Source organism: Zeus faber, assembly GCF_960531495.2.
Source record: "Zeus faber genome assembly, chromosome: 1".
Classification (NCBI taxonomy): Eukaryota; Metazoa; Chordata; class Actinopteri; order Zeiformes; family Zeidae; genus Zeus; species Zeus faber.
This window is the reverse complement of record NC_137193.1, coordinates 59925349-59946470: the sequence shown is the minus strand read 5'-3', so window position 1 is coordinate 59946470 and position 21122 is coordinate 59925349. Positions and strand designations below refer to the sequence as shown.

Genomic DNA, 21122 nt, shown 5'->3' with positions numbered 1-21122 from the left:
TTTACTATACATTTTAAGCACTAATTTGACCAATCACATTTCCTTAAATATGTTTATTTAAAGCTTGTAAATGGTTATGGTAATATTTGAATGTAATTTATTTTCATTAGTTGTACACCTTTCTGTGAACAGGGAATAAAAAATCAACCTGGTTTACTATAAACTACCGTAGTTTGCCTGCGACATTTTTTGTACTTTTTGGGATTTCCATTCCTTGAAATCCTCAAAGGGCTCGGCCATGAAGTTTGAATACCACCACTGGTGTGCTTAAACACACATTATATTGTTGGCAAAACCAACGCAGTTTGTTATTTTCTTAACTATACACTTTTTCTGCAGGCGTCCATGTTTTTTTTATTCCGGATTGAGGCATTGTAACATCATATCCTTGCAGCGTTTATTCAAAATATTAACATGTTATTACAGATTTTTAGATTTGATTACCTAATATTGTGTATTGCCCTTATTAGCTGATATTATCTATCACTGGCCTGCATGACTTTAAAGGACAGGACAGGACAGGGGCCAATAAATTGAAACGGCTTCCTACAGAAATCCCCAGAAATGTTATATGCCACCAGTCAAGACCCAAACAACTGCTTCGGCATATACTTAAAGATCACCTCCAGCCAACTCGATATCATGTTTTCCTCCTCAAATGTTCTCCAAATGGAAAGTGGTTTTTAGCCTCCACCAAAGCGCTCTCATTAGGCTACCAGTTAGCATCAATAACAAAGAGCAAAAGTAAACAGAAGTGACCGCTCACAAAAAGGTTTTTAGGTGGAGGACACTTCCTATATTCAGCCATTTGACTCGCTCACTACACTTGAAAAGACTCCAGTTGTTTTCAGAAGCGCTTGAAACACTTAACTTCCGGGGCTACAATCAGTTATTTGTTAATAATTTATGGCTGTCACTTCTGGGGATTTCTGTAGGAAGCCGTTTCAATTTACTGGCCCCTGTCCTGTCCTGTCCTTTAAAGTCATGCAGGCCAGTGATAGATAATATTAGCTAATAAGGGCAATACACAATATTAGGTAATCAAATCTAAAAATCGGTAATAACACGTTAATATTTTGAATAAACGCTGCAAGGATATGATGTTACAATGCCTCAATCCGGAATAAAAAAAACATGGACGCCTGCAGAAAAAGTGTATAGTTAAGAAAATAACAAACTGCGTTGGTTTTGCCAACAATATAATGTGTGTTTAAGCATTCGCTGAGTTTATTTACCAGGTGGTGGGCTCTGGAGCAGGTTTTTTCATCTTTTATCTTTGTGACACGGGTAAGTCAGCACCCGGTCCTCCAGGTTGGGTGTCCGGCGTGGGGTTAACAACCTCAACCCCGTAAAAAAAAAGCATGTTACGGAAACGACGAGAAGACGCCATTCTGGTAAATGGTGGGGACTCATCGCCCAATGTTCCAGAAGGAACGGGAGGAACTGAACTGAACTGCGCTAATAGCTGACCTAGTTATTTCTTTATTTATGTGCATAATGCAATTTTCAATAGAACACATCCAGAGCAGCCATTTTAAGACTTCACAGACGAGCAAATTCACGAAAAGATTGGCTTTTGCGGCCGTTAAACTTGCACAAATAAGACAAAAATATTTCTCAATGCACCCCTAAATGCGCTGCCAAGCATATAGCGTCTCGGTTCTCCTTGCGTGTATTTCAATTGGGCATTATGCATACGTACATACGGCACAACATTGTCCCCTTTCTATGCAAATGAGCAACATTGCAAATAGCGTCCAATTCATGGTCTTGTCAGCGGCTGCAATTCATTCTTGGTCAATTGGCCCCAGAGTCTTAAGGAAGCTATGACCCATAAAGTCATATCTAAAAGAAGCCATGTTGGCCCTGTTTTGGTGCTCCGCTGGGGCTCACCCCTTCCAGCTCCACCTCCACGGCGTCCTGCTCCGTGGGGTTAGGCGGGTGGTGCACCTCCACCAGCAGCTCGTAGATCGACGCCCCCACCAGCGCCCCCAGGCAGGTGGCCACCAGCGGCACCCACCACCACCCGCCTCCGGCCCTACAGAGACAGCGAGTTAGAATACAAGTGGTATGATACTCTGATATGTACACTCACACAGTATGCAATAATATATGTATAACAGTAGTGTAATTACTTACTAAATACAGAGCACTCATTTATAAACATATATAACCATACCAATAACTTGTCCCTTGCATTGAATCACTTTTGTGTTTTTCAGCTATTTGTGTATTGGGCAAATAATTTTTTTTTACATAATTTTCTATTAAAATGTATTTATTATTTTCAGCTATTTCAGCTACTTTGAATTGACATTTTATTCTATAAAATTGTATTATTAATTAATTAAAGTATTTTATTTTCCCTGACATATTTTGTTATGTGGACCTCAGATGCAGTTCTTCCGACGGCTATTAGGGGGAGGATCCGACTGTCGGTTGTGGTGTGAAGCCAGCTTCATACTTGATGACAGACAGTGGTGAAGAGAAGAGAAACTCCACCTACGTGAAAACCTCCGCCCCCCAGCCAGCGCAGTAGGTGAAGAGGCGCGGGCCAAAGTCCCGGGCGGGGTTGAGGGCATAGCCGCTGTTGGAGCCCATGGAGACACCGATGACCAGCACGACAGCCCCGACCAGGACGGGCTCCGACCCGGGCGGCGATGGGGAGTTCCTCTGGTCCACGAGGGCCAGGACACACACCAGCAGCGCCGCCGTGCCGATCACCTGGAGGAGAAACACCAAACCAGGAAATAGATTCTGTTCATTTTTATTTTTTTTTTTTTAAGGACATTTTCAGATATGAAGAATGTAGATTAGGACGATTGGTGTGTTGCTGTGCAGAAAATTTGCATAGAGATAAATTCTTAAAAAAATGTGGAAATGTAGAATAGCTAAATATATAAAAAAAGAAAATAAGAATAAAAGAACAAAAATATCAAGAAAAAGATCAAATAAAAGAACAAAAATATATTAAGAAAAAAAGTTAAAGAAAAATAGCCAAATATATTAAGAACCAAAAAAGCCAAATATATAAAGAATGAAAGGGGAAAAAAAAGATGAAATACTTAAATAACTAAACTAGCGGAATATACTAAAATAGCCATATATGTAAACTTGCAGCATGGCTGCTCGTGTTATGGGTTATAAAATATAGATTAATTTATTGTACGGGATGAATAAATATGAATACAATAATACGGGAATGGAAAACAATGAATGAGCAGATTACTATCATTTGTATCCCTAAAGTATTACAATATTTACATAGTATTCTGTTATATCAATGTTATCTAGGTCACGTTCAATCCGGGACGTCTCAGACATCTCATGGTTCAAGTTTGATCCATATCGATCTACATTTAGAGCAGGAATTAGTGAAAAACCGACAAATGTGCTTGAAGTAGCCCAACGTTCGTGCATCGCAAATACGGCAACTTTCTACAACTTCCGATCGGTGGTGGAGAAAGATGAGTTTGTGGAGCGGGCTGCTTTGTGACATCATCATCCAATCGATTATGTGAATTGTGGCTCTGGGTGGGAATTTGCATGGTGCGAGGTGTAGACTCAATTGGTCTGTAGTGGTTACAAGCTGTGTGTGTGTGTCGTCTTACCTGCTTGACACCGGTGGGGGCTTTTCGTTTGATATTTTATTCTTTTGCCATTTTTGTAAATATGAAGACATTCTGTTTGCAGCTAACCCGGTACCATGGCCCTCCTTATTTTTGCGGCATTCGAGCCAGTCTTAAGACACTAAAACAGTCCAAAACATATTCTCTTTGTGTCAGCTCCAGAGCAACGGGTCTGAATCATGCACATTTTGTTTCGTCCCAAAAGTTTAAAAAAAGTTGATGAAATGTCTCTGAGGGACATGAAGTGTTCAATCAGTTTGAATGGAAGCGTGTTGTTGGGAACTTCCACACGGAGTGATTTCCTTCCACAGAGACACCGTGAGGCAGGACGGCCACCTTCTAACTTTTAGAATAAAGTCATAACACGCAGCAGGTGGATCAGCTTGTAGTAGTAATTCTGCGTGTCATTACGTCCGCCGAAATTGTACATTTTTTCCGTAATGCTGATGTAAAGACGAGCGACAGCGCAAACTGATGAAATGTTTAATCTCCCCCTTGAAAATGTGTAATATTTTAATTTAATTTATTTTAATTTGTCGATACAAAGTGATGGTGCTTTTTACAGGAACTCAGGAACTGTCATTTATATCTAGCACAACTAAGCTGGAACCCATCTGTTGTTACAGCTAATGACTGAATTCCATTTCATTATGCTAAGTTAATCCTATCACAGACTTTTAATTTTGTATAAATGAGGATCTGAAAAATCCACTTGTTTCAGCCTAATTTTGGAAATCTCAGAGTGGGTGCTGCCCTCACCTGGTCCACGATGCCTCCCCACACACTGAGGTAGGTGGAGGGGTAGGTGGAGAAGATTCCTGCCGTGGCCGTGGGACCCGTGACCGTCAGCTCCCCGTCGCCGTACGCCAGGATAGCATCTACACACACACACACACACACACACACACACCACACACACACACACACACACACACACACACACACACACACACACACACACACACACTCCAAACGTGGCGGCAGCATCTTAACATGTCCAATAAAACACATGCACTACAGTATTTCAGTATTTTTTTTTTTATTTAAACATCAACATAACCCTAAAGCTTGTGTTCACCGATATTAAATATTGTCAATTTTTTTTATTTATAATGATGTTGAATTTGGTCTCCCTCAAAGACAGAAATGTTACGATTGTGTATGGTTGTTGGTGTTTTAGGAGTATGCCTTTTTCCTTCTGAATTAAAGTATATATAGAATTCTCGTAATCCTGGGTCTTAATATAAAAATAGTAAGGTGACAAAATATCAAAATGTTGATTGCCATTTCATTCATTTCTGTCTGTTCGTAGCAGGAACCTCCCTGAACGCCTAACTGCTGAGAAACCACTCTGCTGCAGCTTCTCACTGGACTGCACTGCTGTCCAATGGGGCAAACAATTAAGCCTTAAAAACGGTCCTATTATGAAAAACTCACTTTTTCAGTGCTTGTGCACATACATTTGGGTTTCTGGCAACCTGCAACTAATTGGTTGCAGGTCTATCCAAGAGCATTGGACAGACCATTGGATAGTTGTGATTGCTCTGACCCTGGCAAGGTCGGGTGGAAATCTATTTGAAAGTGAGGGTGGCCAGATGTGTCTTCCAGGGCAAATGAAACATGAGCTGCAGATTGGTCTGGTTCCCAGGATATCTACCAACACACAAACTGTGAAATAAGACGACCCAGTCAGTTTATTGTGAGCTTCTGTTTCAGAAAACATGTCCAAAAACAAGCCGTTCAGCTTGGCTGCCCCAACATACGTCATAGTATTAATATACGTCACTTCAGTAGAATTAGAACCGCCCCCATCTAAGTAACTCCACCAGTGGCTGGAGTGTGACCAAACCCGTTAGCATCGGAGCTAATCGTGGGACAAGCTCTGTTGGCTGCAGAGACCAGCACAAATCTTTTAAAAGAAAAATGAATTAATACCAAATGTCCATGACAAAACATCAGACAAAGGAAATGTAAGTATTGAAGGAGGTATTCTGTTGTGTTTCTTTCATTGTGTGTGTGTGTGTGTGTGTGTGTGTGTGTGTGTGTGTGTCAATGGTAGGTTGACTGTAAAAGAAAAAGGTTATGAATATAAAGTGATATTATTGGTTTCAAAAAATGTGAGTTTCCCATTTTCAAAAGGATGAAACTTTTTTTTAGGGCTTAATGGTTTGCCTCATTGGACGGCATTGAAGCCCAGTGAGAAGCTGCAGCAGAGTGGTAAGTTTCTCAGCAGTAAAGCATTCAGCGGTTCAGGTTGTTGCTACGAATAGTTAGAAATGGATGAAATGGGAATCAATATTTGACTATTACAGCCTGAGTTGAATAATAAAAGAGCAAACCTATCCTTTAATGCCTCTCTCTCCCCCACTGTACTACTTTCTGCCGGGAGGAGTCGAAGCCCAGTGGAGCCCCATCATGTCTCTTTTGAAGGGGACGAGCATGTTCTGAATGTCGCTGTGATGCAATTTAGGCAGCCACACCTGTCTTGGGTCTAGTTAATTGGGCCCGGGATCAGTGGTGGCTACACGCCTGTAGCTCGTCAGAGCGACCAACAAGCACAGGTTATATCACCCGTCCCCACACACATGGGAGGAGCCCTTGTCATTACATGCTTCCATTTGGTCCGGGCTTGATCCATCTTGCCCACTCTCTTCGATAAACTCGTATGTTTTAACACATACGAGTTTATTTTTATGTTTTAGCCTGTGTCTCTGTGTTGGAGGGCCCCCGAAAAAGCCACTCGGATGGCGTATGTCAGATGGAACTGCCACAGTTACTGAATACAGCACAAGATAATTCTCCATCTTTCCATAACCCATTGCCTCTTTTGTATGGATTCCAGGTGGTTTCCTCACCATAATACTGTAGTCCAACGGTTGCTGCGGCCAAAAATGCTCCAAAGACCTGAAAGAAGATGTAGAAAGGCAGCTTTGTCCAAGCATGCCTGCCCAAAAAGCACATGCTCAGAGACACAGCGGGGTTCAGATGAGCACCTTGAACAGGAATAGAAAAAAAAAATCATTTTAGGACACTTGGATTTTTTTATTTCAGTTGGATCCCTCATCTATTGTATCACAGGTGTCATGTTAGTGTATCTGTATCTCACCCGACACGCCCCTGGAAACAAAGACGCCAAAGGTTGTTCCCAAAGCAAACCCCAGATTGATGGACAGGTATTGGCCTTTCTTATCTCCGGTCGTTGTCACCTGGGCGACGGAGCCACATCCAAAAAGCTGCAACCACAGAAAAGGGGACAACGTGCCACAGGAAATCTGAAACTACTTGGAAATAAATAATCAAAGAAGTCGTGCTGTGCTATGATTAGGTATGCAACTTTTTAGAGTCGCAATTTTCTTTTTACGCCCCATTATTTGGAAGTCCATATAAACAGACAAACCAGTGCCTCAGCGTAATCTCAATTTTATGGAGCTGCTCTATGGAAGTGCTTTACTTTATGATTTGTGTTGTAATTTCTGATAACTAGGGCAGGTCGGCCAAGCAATGGATAACGGATAAGAGGCAATACTACCAAACTCAGTAGAAAAGTATACAACTTTATAAATATATATTAAATTGTTATCTGCCCCTTGACTCAAACTGCTCTTCTTAGGCCAAAGTCCCTGGTTAGCCATTGAGGAGATTTACTTGTGCCCAAAAACAAGGCAACAAACTGTTTCATACACTTTGTTGTGGAAAACAATGACAAAATTACACATGTACATGTACCCAAATTCAGAAGAGTGGAATCACACCAAGACCCCAAGAAATTAACGATAGAACGGCCTTCACGTGCAATTGCTTTCGCGACTCATGAGAATCCAAATGCATGTGAGGTTATTACATATGCGCTCCATTCCCCACAGAATTAAAATAATACAAAAAGGACGAACAGAACGTAAAACAACTCACAATCATGACGTAGACTCCGAGGCATTCGGCCATGCACTCCCTGACAAGCTGGCTCTTAATCCGACACCTTCTCAGGACCCGCTCCATCCTGTGGCGGGTGTCTTCTGGAGTTCCTGCTTTCAGAGCTGAGCCACTGCCGCTTCCATTCCAAACATCTGGGCACGGCCTAGCTCTCGGGCCGACCGAGCACAGCCTGACCTTTCATACCTGAGATCTGAACCATGTCACGCGCTTTATGGCACGGCTCAGGCGGAGGAGTTGCTTCATGCGTTAGAGGGCAGTATGAACATATTTGTACAGAAAAGAGAGCGCACAATATGTTCCTTTTTTTTTTTTTTACTTTTCTGATTGCTACTCCTTTGTCCAGAATTCCATTCAGCACAGTAGCAGAAGACACTGGTTTCTTTCCCCTCAGCTGAACCCAGTTGTCTCCTATTGGGCCTGTCATTTTATTGGTTGTTATAGACCTTCATCAACACAATTTATTTCTGTAACTATTTATATTTCCCTAACTCTCTGCGGGTGATCGGATGTCTTTCCTTCCACGGCAGAGTGAGATAATATCTACCCACTACAAAAATCTCCAAAATCACATTTCCTTTAACTCCACTTAGGTGTTAATGTGAACAATACAAGGACTGCGAGGAATAATTTACAGGGATGTAAACATTGAAAATACAACATAATGTGTCACAACAACGCCGGCCATTCCTTTTTCACTTTCTATGTTGTTTGATAACTTATTGGCACCGTTAAGTTAATAAGATATGGGCATCAACTCGGCACTGAGGCGTCAGCAATCTGACTCCCATTAAACAATTTCTTATCACATAATTTCATAATTTTTTATGATATTTTGGAAAACAGTTTCACAGTATCTAGGTTGTTAAATTGGACTTGCAATATAATCTGCCACATCCAACATAGACGTCTTTATAGATCAGCACTTTAATATACAGTGGGGCAAAAAAGTATTTAGTCAGCCACCAATTGTGCAAGTTCTCCCACTTAAAAAGATGAGAGAGGCCTGTTATTTTCATCATAGGTATACCTCAACTATAAGAGACAAAATGAGAAAAAAAAAATCCAGAAAATCACATTGTCTGATTTTTAAAGAATTTATTTGCAAATTATGGTGGAAAATAAGTATTTGGTCAATAACAAAAGATCATCTCAATACTTTGTTATATACCCTTTGTTTGCAATGACAGAGGTCAAACGTTTTCTGTAAGTCTTCACAAGGTTTTCACACACTGTTGCTGGTATTTTGGCCCATTCCTCCATGCAGATCTCCTCTAGAGCAGTGATGTTTTGGGGCTGTCGCTGGGCAACACGGACTTTCAACTCCCTCCAAAGATTTTCTATGGGGTTGAGATCTGGAGACTGGCTAGGCCACTCCAGGACCTTGAAATGCTTCTTACGAAGCCACTCCTTCGTAGCCCGGGCGGTGTGTTTGGGATCATTGTCATGCTGAAAGACCCAGCCACGTTTCATCTTCAATGCCCTTGCTGATGGAAGGAGGTTTTCACTCAAAATCTCACGATACATGGCCCCATTCATTCTTTCCTTTACACGGATCAGTCGTCCTGGTCCCTTTGCAGAAAAACAGCCCCAAAGCATGATGTTTCCACCCCCATGCTTCACAGTAGGTATGGTGTTCTTTGGACGCAACTCAGCTTTCTTTCTCCTCCAAACACGACAAGTTGAGTTTTTATCAAAAAATTCTATTTCGGTTTCATCTGACCATATGACATTCTCCCAATCCTCTTCTGGATCATCCAAATGCTCTCTAGCAAACTTCAGACGGGCCTGGACATGTACTGGCTTAAGCAGGGGGACACGTCTGGCACTGCAGGATTTGAGTCCCTGGCGGCGTAGTGTGTTACTGATGGTAGCCTTTGTTACTTTGGTCCCAGCTCTCTGCAGGTCATTCACTAGGTCCCCCCGTGTGGTTCTGGGATGTTTGCTCACCGTTCTTGTGATCATTTTGACCCCACGGGGTGAGATCTTACGTGGAGCCCCAGATGGAGGGAGATTATCAGTGGTCTTGTATGTCTTCCATTTTCTAATAATTGCTCCCACAGTTTATTTCTTCACAACAAGCTGCTTACCTATTGCAGATTCAGTCTTCCCAGCCTGGTTCAGGTCTACAATTTTGTTTCTGGTGTCCTTTGACAGCTCTTTGGTCTTGGCCATAGTGGAGTTTGGAGTGTGACTGTTTGAGGTTGTGGACAGGTGTCTTTTATAATGATAATGAGTTCAAAACGGTGCCATTAATACAGGTAAGGAGTGGAGGACAGAGGAGCCTCTTAAAGAAAAAGTTACAGGTCTGTGAAAGCCAGAAATCTTGCTTGTTTGTAGGTGACCAAATACTTATTTTACCGAGGAATTTACCAATTAATTCATTAAAAATCCTACAATGTGATTTCCTGGATTCTTTCCCCCCTTTCTGTCTCTCATAGTTGAAGTGTACCTATGATGAAAATTACAGGCCTCTCATCTTTTTAAGTGGGAGAACTTGCACAATTGGTGGCTGACTAAATACTTTTTTGCCCCACTGTACATCGACTTGGCAATTTTTAAATTAAGTTTGTCCATCCAAATCTCAAGTTTATTTATCGAAATAAGTGGTTGACACAAAGCTTAAACCGTGTTTTTAAAAGGAAATAAACTAGCTCTGGGCAGCAAACGATTGTGAAGGACAGATATGGAACAACAGTATGAAGCGCATAACATTGGTATCATGAATAATAATAAATATAGCTGCCGGCAGCAATACACAGGGTCCAGTATCGACACCAATTACAATTTTTCAAGTTCCCGTGGAACGTAGCATCAGTGCTTGCTCCACTTTACATCAGCATTTCTATGAAAATTTGTCACAATTATCCAAGTTTCCATTGAATGCAGCCTCCGCTGACGTAATGACAAGTTTTCAGAGTCCTGGTGACACGCAGAATTACTACTAAAAGCCGATACACTTGTTGAGTGTTATGACTTTGTGTCTACTTCCTGTTATCCACAGAGTGCTGCCTCACGGTGTCTCTGTGGAAGGAAATCACTCTGTGTGGAAGTTCCCAACAACACGGTTCCATTCAAACGGATTAACACTGCATATCAAAATTCTTTTAACAAAACAGACACAATTCAGACCCGTTGCTCTGGAGCTGCAGGTGAACTCCATGTGTGAAGACACAAACACAAAATATGTTTTGGACTGTTTTCAACTCCTACAGTTTGTATGTTACGACTGGCTCCAATACCACAGTAGGGACACAGTACACGGTTAGATGGAACAGACTGTTTATATTTACAATCAAGGAAAAATAATAAAATATCAAACGAAAAGCCTCGCCGACATCAAGCAGCTAAGACAATACGCACACGCAGTTTGCAACCCCTACAGAGTGATGTAGTCTAGGTTCGTAGCCACAGCCTGCAAATATATAACAAATTAGATGATGTCACAGAGCGTCCTTCTCCACAAACTTATCTCGCTCCACCACCAGACTGGAACGTTGGTGTATCGGTGATGCACGAACGTTCAGCTACTTCCGGTCAGATTTCATCGGTTTTTCCACTTATTCATGCTCCGAATTAACTATGAGATGTTTGAGACGTCCCGGTTCTAACGAGACCTCAATCATGTCCGTAGTTCCAACGGGTGTCGTAGTCCAGACAATTTTAGACCGAAAATTGCCAAGTTTAATAATACTAATAAAAATGTATACCTATAAAAATAAATACCATAAATACCTCTGATGAGTCACTGTGGAAGAACTAGCAACATGTTACTGAGAAGTAGAAACCTTGAGTGAGAAAATTTAAACTTGTATCTTATTTTAGGAAAAAGGACCAACATAGCATGAATCATTAAAAAAATTCGAAGGCCTTATATCCAAGGCCCTAATGTCTCCAACAATTTGGGGACTTGGTGCTACACAACTCATTTCTGTGAATATAACTGGTCATTCCGATGAGATGGGTTTAAATTCTGAATATACATCATTTCTAACACCCATAGTCAAATATTTAAATAAAGGGAACATTTAACGAAATCAGACTTAGCTGTTTGTTAAATCCTTAAACTATCACCTAGTTTAGTCTATTTCATGTGTATGGAAATGACCAAGACCAAGTTAATAGTTGGTCATAGAAGTAATTATTAAACACGAACACCAATGTCAATATATTAAGACACTTTATTTTTTGCACAACAGTTGTATAGGTTTATCAAGAAGAGAATACAAAAATAAAATGTATACATGATACATGTCTGATTCATCCCATTTTAAGAAATCATCCGTTAATATCATTGTTTTTCATTTATGGCTTCATGGAAATCCTGGTGCCATCTTCGAGCCAAAGCATTTATTAGTCAATTAAGGGTGAATCAATCTGATATATATATATATATATATATATATATATATATATAATTGTTTTTTTTTTACATTCAAACATTGAAATATAATTGTCTGAGAAACAGCTTGAACGTTTAATTTCCCATCATTTAAAACCTCCAAAGAACCTGGAGAAGAGCGAGTCGTCGCGCAAGTCAGAGAAGGAGCGCGGAGCACCTGGGACGGAAAACAAAAAAAAACAGTGAGAACATTTGGGGCGTGTTCCTTCACTCCTTTCTGTTAGTTTAGTTAAATATGTTTTGTTGCGACCAATCCAGCTGCAATTTGGGACATCGACTTTACGATTACGATATTTTGTGTTTCTTTTTTTTTTATATACTTCATTGTGTCGTATTTCAATGTTCCACTGTTTGTTACCATGACATAAACAGTCTTCATGTCCCATAAATACATTTCATTGTTTAGATACTTTTACTTGTTTTGGCTAATTTAACTCAAAAGATGATGTAAAAGTAACAATTAGTCGTAGATAGAAAACAGAAACCAAAAGGAAAAATGGTATATTGGAAAAGGCAGAACAAAACAAAATAATAATGATTAAGAGAATATAAAAATAAAATAAATAATTATTATTAAAATATTTGTGTTATTATTATTGTGCATTTGTACATAAAAGTATAAATCCACCAACCTGGCATGGCGGGTGCCCGTGTAGTGTCTGACTGCTCAGGGCCACTGGGACCCTCAGGACCCCCGGAGCGCGTCACAGTAGTCTCCTCGTTGCCCTGCCCGTCTCGCACTGTACGCCTCTCCTCCACAGACTGACGGATGGACCCCAAAAATAACATCCAACCATCACCACATGAACGATCCCCCGGTGGACGGAGATAATCTCTTGACATATTGCTCGTAGGGAATTTGTCATAACATATGTGATATTTGTTTTTTGAGGGATTTATTTTATGGCCAGTGCATACATATTCCATTGAAAGATTCCAAGCACATCCATCCATCCACATATTTATAACTTAAGAAATATGTCTCTCACCCCATCGGGCTTCACCACCTTGGTGACGGTGACTGACTGGAAGAAGGAGCGAATTCTGGGATGGCTGGGCGGTTCGCTAGGGGGCGTGAGGATCTGATCCAAACCTCCAGAGGAAACCGCAGAGTCCAGATCTACACGGAGAACAGAAATCACTGAAACAATGTCTCCACCGGCATTTCTTTGTGAAATGTTCACAATGCTCTCTTGGAGTTACGTTAGTGTGATGTGAGAAAAAAAAAACATTACCTCCGTCTTCTCTACGCTCTCTGCCTGGACTCCTCTGCTGCGCCTGTCTCCAAACCTCATTGAACTGAGAATATGACGACACGATAAAATTGCCTTTTTCCCCAAGAACTGAGATTTCTCGAGCCCCCCGCCCTTGGTTTTCAAGGACTTGTCGCCCCCCCCCCAAATAAAAGGATAAATACAAAATGTGTCATATGTAAACTAATGTAGTTTATAGTAAACCAGGTTGAGCAGACATTCATTTGTGGCGCACAACTAATAATAATAACTAATGCTAACTAATAATAAGAATGAAAACAAATAATTTTAATTAATCAAAATATGAACAAATTGTATTATTTTCAATTTGTCAATTGTCAAATGTCGTGTCAAAATATATATTAAAAGGCCTATTTTTTTTATCTTTGATATTCTCATTCCCCGCCTACAATTCCTCCACAGCCAACTAGTGGGGCACGCCCCACAGTTTAAATACCTCTGTGGTATTGCATTAATATTAACAAAAATTAATTATTAATTTGCATTCTTGCATCATTAACTTGCACAAAGGGGCTTAATCCGATTTCAAGCACAGTTCTAAGCTTGAAAAACATTAATGAATCAATTAAAATGACAAGATACTAGGCCAGCTAAGAAAACCGACAAGCAATAAGCTGCAAAGAAAATAGACAACAAGCAATAATCTGCAAGAAGACAGAAGGATCTCTTTGCGTTGACATTAATCAAAGGGAATTTTGCTGAGGGTCTTACTTTAGAAAAGGGGGTCCAGCCATGGAAGGGAGAGTTAGGGAAGTTTGGTAAACCCGCAGGAGGCGTGCTGTTATTTCCAGGCTCTCTGGACGGCCCTGCGTGGGGTCTTGGTGGAGGATCATCTGGGGATTTTAACATAAAGTCCCGCAGCGTGTTCCCACTCAAGTTTTTCTTGTTCCTGTCGGGTCTGTCCTGGGGTGGCACTGAGGGCGGCATTATGCCCGGACTACCTGGAAGTGACAAGTGTGTCGCAGAAAAATAAATTGAAGCCGAGATACAGAGGAGCACAGTTTAAATCCACTTCACGATAATTTATACATTTATTTCCATGATTTATTGGACGAAACCCATATTATCAAAAGATACTTGATAAAATATTGAATGTTCAGATGGTGTGCGTACCAAAGCCTGCGTCTCCAGGCTGATCGTCCCAGCGTCCCAGCTGGGAGATGATCTCCTCTATCTCCCTGAAGACCTGGCCAAAGGCCTCAGGCTCCTCGATCCTCATCCCACTGGGTCCGAAGTGGAACCCAAACCTCCAGGCGTCGTCAAAGTGGTCTTGTTCGTCCCTGTAGCCGTCATAGTGGAATTCATCATCTTCATCCTCGTCGTCGTCATCATGTGTCATGCCATCGAAGAAAGGGTCCCTGGTGTAGCAACAAGTACAGTGGGGCAAAAAAGTATTTAGTCAGCCACCAATTGTGCAAGTTCTCCCACTTAAAAAGATGAGAGAGGCCTGTTATTTTCATCATAGGTATACCTCAACTATGAGAGACAAAATGAGAAAAAAAATCCAGAAAATCACGTCTGATTTTTAAAGAATTTATTTGCAAATTATGGTGGAAAATAAGTATTTGGTCAATAACAAAAGTTCATCTCAATACTTTGTTATATACCCTTTGTTTGCAATGACAGAGGTCAAACGTTTTCTGTAAGTCTTCACAAGGTTTTCACACACTGTTGCTGGTATTTTGGCCCATTCCTCCATGCAGATCTCCTCTAGAGCAGTGATGTTTTGGGGCTGTTGCTTGGCAACACGGACTTTCAACTCCCTCCAAAGATTTTCTATGGGGTTGAGATCTGGAGACTGGCTAGGCCACTCCAGGACCTTGAAATGCTTCTTACGAAGCCACTCCTTCGTTGCCCGGGCGGTGTGTTTGGGATCATTGTCATGCTGAAAGACCCAGCCACGTTTCATCTTCAATGCCCTTGCTGATGGAAGGAGGTTTTCACTCAAAACCTCACGATACATGGCCTCATTCATTCTTTCTTTACACGGATCAGTCGTCCTGGTCCCTTTGCAGAAAAACAGCCCCAAAGCATGATGTTTCCACCCCCATGCTTCACAGTAGGTATGGTGTTCAACTCAGCTTTCTTTCTCCTCCAAACACGACAAGTTGAGTTTTTATCAAAAAATTCTATTTCGGTTTCATCTGACCATATGACATTCTCCCAATACTCATCTGGATCATCCAAATGCTCTCTAGCAAACTTCAGACGGGCCTGGACATGTACTGGCTTAAGCAGGGGGACACGTCTGGCACTGCAGGATTTGAGTCCCTGGCGGCGTAGTGTGTTACTGATGGTAGCCTTTGTTACTTTGGTCCCAGCTCTCTGCAGGTCATTCACGAGGTCCCCCCGTGTGGTTCTGGGATGTTTGCTCACCGTTCTTGTGATCATTTTGACCTCACGGGGTGAGATCTTGCGTGGAGCCCCAGATCGAGGGAGATTATCAGTGGTCTTGTATGTCTTCCATTTTCTAATAATTGCTCCCACAGCTGATTTCTTCACAACAAGCTGCTTACCTATTGCAGATTCGGTCTTCCCAGCCTGGTCTAGGTCTACAATTTTGTTTCTGGTGTCCTTTGACAGGTCTTTGGTCTTGGCCATAGTGGAGTTTGGAGTGTGACTGTTTGAGGTTGTGGACAGGTGTCTTTTATAATGATAATGAGTTCAAACAGGTGCCATTAATACAGGTAAGGAGTGGAGGACAGAGGAGCCTCTTAAAGAAAAAGTTACAGGTCTGTGAAAGCCAGAAATCTTGCTTGTTTGTAGGTGACCAAATACTTATTTTACCGAGGAATTTACCAATTAATTCATTAAAAATCCTACAATGTGATTTCCTGGATTCTTTCCCCCCATTCTGTCTCTCATAGTTGAAGTGTACCTATGATGAAAATTACAGGCCTCTCTCATCTTTTTAAGTGGGAGAACTTGCACAATTGGTGGCTGACTAAATACTTTTTTGCCTCACTGTATATATACATACACACAAACATATACATACACACACACACACACACACACACACACACACACACACACACACACAGTTAGGGATATTCGGCTTTTGGGTGAAATTTCAGGATGAAGATAAAATGCACGATAACCTTTACAGCTGAACTTAATTTGACCTTCTCTAAACTTTTGAATGCACATGTCCAACTGTTGAATGTTTCCGTACTTTTTGCACTATTTGCTGTTCTCTAACAAGGAGCTGAACGGCAAAATTCACAACAGGCGTTTGATCCATGAATCGACCAATACATTTCCTGGTTCAATTAGAATTGGTATTTAAACAGTCCTCTTCATCATGCCGTTCACATTTTGACATCATGAGACCAAGACGACACCTAACAATTGATCAACAGTACCTCGCCATTGTGAGGCTTCAAACAGGATGTTCTCAGAGGGAAGTGGCCACTGAGCTTAAGAGTGTCACAGAGTGTCATCAGCAGGTTGCAACAGAGATACAGAGACTGGAAGAGACACAGAAAGGCATAGAAGTGGACGTCCTTTGGCCACATCCCACACTGATGAGCGCTTCATTGTGAACAGCGCCCTGCGGAACCGGATGATGATGATGCCACTCAACTCCAGGCACATTTAAGGGAGGTGAGAGGCACCCAAGTGTCACGTCAGACCATTCAAAACCGTTGACATCAGCGTGGTCTGCGTGCTAGACGACCTGCAAGGGTACCTGACCACACCACCAGGCACAGCCATCATCGTCTTGCACGGGCCAGGGAGCATTTACGCTGGACGAGGGACCAGTGGCCTCAGTGCTGTTCTCTGATGAAAGTCGATTCACGTTGAGCAGAAATGATGGCCGCCAACGATGTTGGAGACGTCAAGGAGAGCGCTATGCATCAGCCATTGTTGTCACCAGACAAGCCTTTGGTGGTGGTGGTGTTACAGTGTGGGCAGGTGTGTCTAGTCAATACAGAACTGCCCTACACTTTGTGAATGGTACAGTGACAAGCCCATACTACCTGAATAACATCATTCATCCAGTCATTGTGCCCCTGCATGAACAACACAGGCCTAATTTCATCTTCATGGACGACAATGCTCCAGCTCATCGAGGTTGCATCATTAAGGAACGGCTGCTGGAGACTGGGGCACCTCAAATGGAGTGGCCTGCACTTTCTCCAGACCTGAATCCCATAGAAAACCTATGGGATCAGCTGAGTCGCTGTGTAGAGGCTTGTAACTCTGTACCCCAGAACCTCAATGACCTGAGGGCCGCCCTTCAAGAAGAGTGGGGAGCCAGGCCTCAGCAGACAATAAGTCGACTTGTGAACAGCATGAGACGTCCTTGTCAAGCTGTAATTGATGCTCAAGGGCGCAGGACAAGTTATTGAGACGTTGACATTTTTTGTTGTGGTATAGCCACCACTGTTGTTGGCTTTTGTTTCAATAAATTGTTTGAGATGAGGAAATCACCATTGCATGCTTCTACTGAAATGCCCTACACTCATGATATATCACTGTAGCGTGAACTTTACATTTTCCATAAATTTCACCCAAAAGCCAAATATCCATAACTTTTTTCTGTTTAGTGTGTGTGTGTGTGTGTGTGTGTGTGTGTACACACACACACACACACACACACACACACACATTAAGAAATACAGAGCATTTCCTTGGACTACGAAATAACTGTTGTACTCGAACTAGTACAGTATATGTGTAAAGAGGTAGTGATAACTTTTAAATATAACGCATGCGTCTTTTTATGTTCTACCAAACATCTTTAAGTGTTCAACTAGTTAGAGATGCGGGCAGTAAATAACCAACACCTTATCTTAGGTCTGGAGTGCGTGCAGCGAGCTAACGTGTTAGCATCCGAACGCCTGCGTTCCAACCATAAAATACCTCACCTTCTGCCCTCTCCGCTGTGGTATCCACCGGGAGGCCCGAAGAAACCACGAAATAAATCAAACACGCTCATTTGACCTCAACACTCGGGGCTCAAACCATCTTTAGTAACTTCTAATGACAAGTTTAACAGCGCCGGGAGGACGTCACGTCTGTCAACAATGCCGTAAAGCAGTATCGCTGTTTGCGACAATGACGCAACTGTCATAAGTAGTTTTACAGCACTTGGGTTTTGTGTGTTTATATGACGTAAAGCCGCACGACGTCAAAGTACACGTCTCAACCCCAGCACGTGCTGCTGACGCCGCTTTCCAGTGCAGTAAAATGTTTAATCAATGCCATACTTGTTTTATAGCTTATTATTATAACGATTTTTTTTTTATTGCGTAATAATTTTACTTTTTACAAAAATATGCTCGATTTTTCTTGCGACTGCATGTCCACCATGCATATCAAACTCTACATATATACACACACACACATATATATATATACACACACACATATATATATATACACACACACACATATATATATACACACACACACACACACACACACACATTTACGCACACATATGCATACGTACACATACATATAGTAAAGAACAAATATTTATTTTTCATAAATAAAGACTAATAAATATAATAAAGCTCATACCAAGATTAGGACTTAAACTAAATGAGATTTCTATGCAGTTTGTATTTATCAATAGATTTACCCCTCAGGATTTAGAACAGATAGCTGCACTTGATCGCACAAGCGAAATAGGAAACAAATAGGTAAGAGGTTGAGTCATGAGCATAATTAATGTTGGTAAACAAACACGACCCCCGCAAAAATGTTTTTCTATATCGGGTATTTTAAGTGCAAGCTTAATTAATGTCCAGCCCAATCACATGCATCAGCAATTTAGTGTAGAATCACAAGTGGTATAGAAAGCACAAAATGTATAGAGAAATACTGTGTTTGGAGTTTTATTTGGTGTCTACAAGATAATAAAGCCCAGTTACCTATTAAATTACGTCAGCCACTATGAATTTGATTCTATCAAACTTCAGTAGGACAGGTCCGTTCAGTGTTTTCCAGAATAAATTGCTTCACCATTTTCGCAAAATAATTTTTTTTTAACAAAGAACAATTTGAACTTAATTTTACATTCCAAGTTGTCAGGGATAAGTTGCAGAATGACAGTCCGTTTGTTAAAGTGCCAGGCACCAGAGTCAAGCTCATGTCTGAGGAAACAAACAAAAGAAAGAAAAAGCTGTATTAACAAGCCACTTCAGATACAAAAATAAGATTTCTTAAAAAAAAAAGACATTCACATCCAAAATGATGAAAATGCCTTTCCCATTTATTTACTTAATATTTATATATATTTTTTTACAAAATAAAAAACATTTGAAAACAACAACCAAAAAGCTAACAAGTCTGCAAGGATTTGAGGACAGGGAAAAAGCCAACAAACGAGGACTACAGTACTTGTGTTTTTTTTATATATATATGTATATATGTATATATGTACAAGACAAGTTTATCCATTTCAATCTTTTTTTTTTTTTAAATGCACAGTACAAAAAAGAAAAAAAAATATCACAGACAAAATAAACCCATAGAACAACTCTGTCCATCACAACTTTATCTGTGTTTCTCCAATGCCATTGGACAGGTGTGTGTGTGTGTGTGTGTGTGTGTGTGTGTGTCTGTGTGTGTGTGTGGGGCAGATTGAAGGGGAACATTTTGGGGGTTTAAAAATTTTAAATAAAAAAAGAAAACACATGGGAAGGCAAATTGGGTGTGTATTGGCCTTGGCATTCACTCGCAGAATATTTGGGATGTGTAGTAACGCTTGTCGTCCATTGGAACAGTTACTGTACAGTGAGTCAATTAAAGAACTTCATACACCAAACATCCTGTGCTAGGCAGAAAAAAGAGAAAAAAAAAACAAAACACAAAAACAAGCACAGTACACACCCATGGCCTGTGTGTACAAATACACGTGCAAACACATAAAAAAAAAACCACTGTTCCTCCGCATTCCAAAAGCCAGCGAGCTTTTCCTATAAATCTCAGAATATATCTATATTTAGTAAAAAATGAATTTCCAACAACGGACAATTTTAGTAGATTCCTTTCTTGAAACGTAAAATAATGTTAAAAAAAAAAAAGAAAAATAAATGGGGGGGCGTGGGCAAAAAAAAGAAATCCGTATAAGCCTAGGATGGGGAGTAGAGGGAGAGAAATACAAAACAAGCCTGTCCCCCACCTTGAGCTATATCAGAATTTCTCCCCGTTAATTAAAAAAAAGAATTTAAAAAAGCAAAAAAAAAAAAAAAAACGAATCAACCAATCCTTGGAAAGAAAAGTGGGGAGGGCAGGTCAATCTTTAATCCCGTCTCCCTCCTTTAGCTCGCTTTCCGAGCACGCAACACTCCCTCCTCCCTGCAGGGAAGGAATTTGGAATTCTGGAAAGAGACAGAGAGAAATTGATAGAAAAGGGGGGGGGGGGGTGTCTAAGGAGCACATTTGGGGGGAGTTGAATCTCCCGCGCCAGTATTTGGAACGCAGTGGCAGCAGCATGTGTTAGTTGGCTCCCCAGTTGTAGCTGCTGTACGCCGACTTGTTGATCTGAGACTTCTGTTGGATGGATGCGTTCTGGCTGCGCTGACCCGTGCCGCTCTGCTTGACAAGGAATTTAAAACAAACAATGAGAACACATACACACACAAACGGGGTGCTACAGGCTAAATATTTACTCAAACTGAGCATTTGTGGTATTTCACTCTCCCTCCCATATGTGAACTCACCACTTAGCCCCAACCTCAGATCTGCCATTTGTCTGGCAGTAATAAACGTATCTATGAGGGATGCAACGGCACACGGTACGTTATCGAAGCGGTCGGTACCCCCACCCTACGGTTCAATCCGCCCACACGAACAGCGGTATCATGATATCACTGTGGAAGTCCACCGGCCGCATTGGGGCAGCGTAGGGGAGTGGCGCGGCGTGCAGTA

The 21122-nt window shown here is 41.3% G+C and overlaps 3 protein-coding genes across 3 annotated transcripts in view; all 3 read right to left on the bottom strand.

Moving 5' to 3' along the window:
- Positions 1-1845: 1845 nt before the first annotated feature.
- aqp10b (aquaporin 10b) lies at positions 1846-7625 on the bottom strand (the record flags this gene model as incomplete). The annotated part of the gene is made up of 6 exons (XM_079998079.1): positions 1846-2038; positions 2507-2724; positions 4389-4507; positions 6485-6622; positions 6736-6862; positions 7539-7625. 6 exons carry the CDS (start codon positions 7623-7625, stop codon positions 1846-1848), a joined length of 882 nt encoding a protein of 293 aa, XP_079854205.1.
- A 4097-nt stretch (positions 7626-11722) lies between these two features.
- hax1 (HCLS1 associated protein X-1) lies at positions 11723-18273 on the bottom strand. Its single transcript, XM_079999388.1, has 7 exons — positions 18110-18273; positions 14349-14593; positions 13947-14176; positions 13197-13260; positions 12951-13081; positions 12594-12723; positions 11723-12118 (listed from the first exon to the last, which is right to left on the bottom strand). Exons 1-7 carry the CDS (start codon positions 18178-18180, stop codon positions 12048-12050), a joined length of 942 nt encoding a protein of 313 aa, XP_079855514.1. The 5' UTR covers positions 18181-18273; the 3' UTR covers positions 11723-12047.
- A 2403-nt stretch (positions 18274-20676) lies between these two features.
- Positions 20677-21122, bottom strand: part of ubap2l (ubiquitin associated protein 2-like) — a gene marked incomplete at its 5' end in the record, with an annotated part of 29782 nt that continues 29336 nt past the window's right edge. Inside the window, 1 exon segment of the mRNA XM_080000391.1 lies at positions 20677-20786. Coding sequence (XP_079856517.1) covers positions 20691-20786 — 96 coding nt within the window. The 3' untranslated portion in view covers positions 20677-20690.

Coding starts and splice junctions, on each gene's coding strand:
- hax1 (XM_079999388.1), bottom strand. CDS start 18,180: ATGAGCGTGTTTGATTTATTTCGTGGTTTCTTCGGGCCTCCCGGTGGA. Junction 14,594..18,109: donor CACAGCGGAGAGGGCAGAAG/GTGAGGTATTTT, acceptor TTGCTACACCAG/GGACCCTTTCTTCGATGGCA. Junction 14,177..14,348: donor GCCTGGAGACGCAGGCTTTG/GTACGCACACCA, acceptor TGTCACTTCCAG/GTAGTCCGGGCATAATGCCG.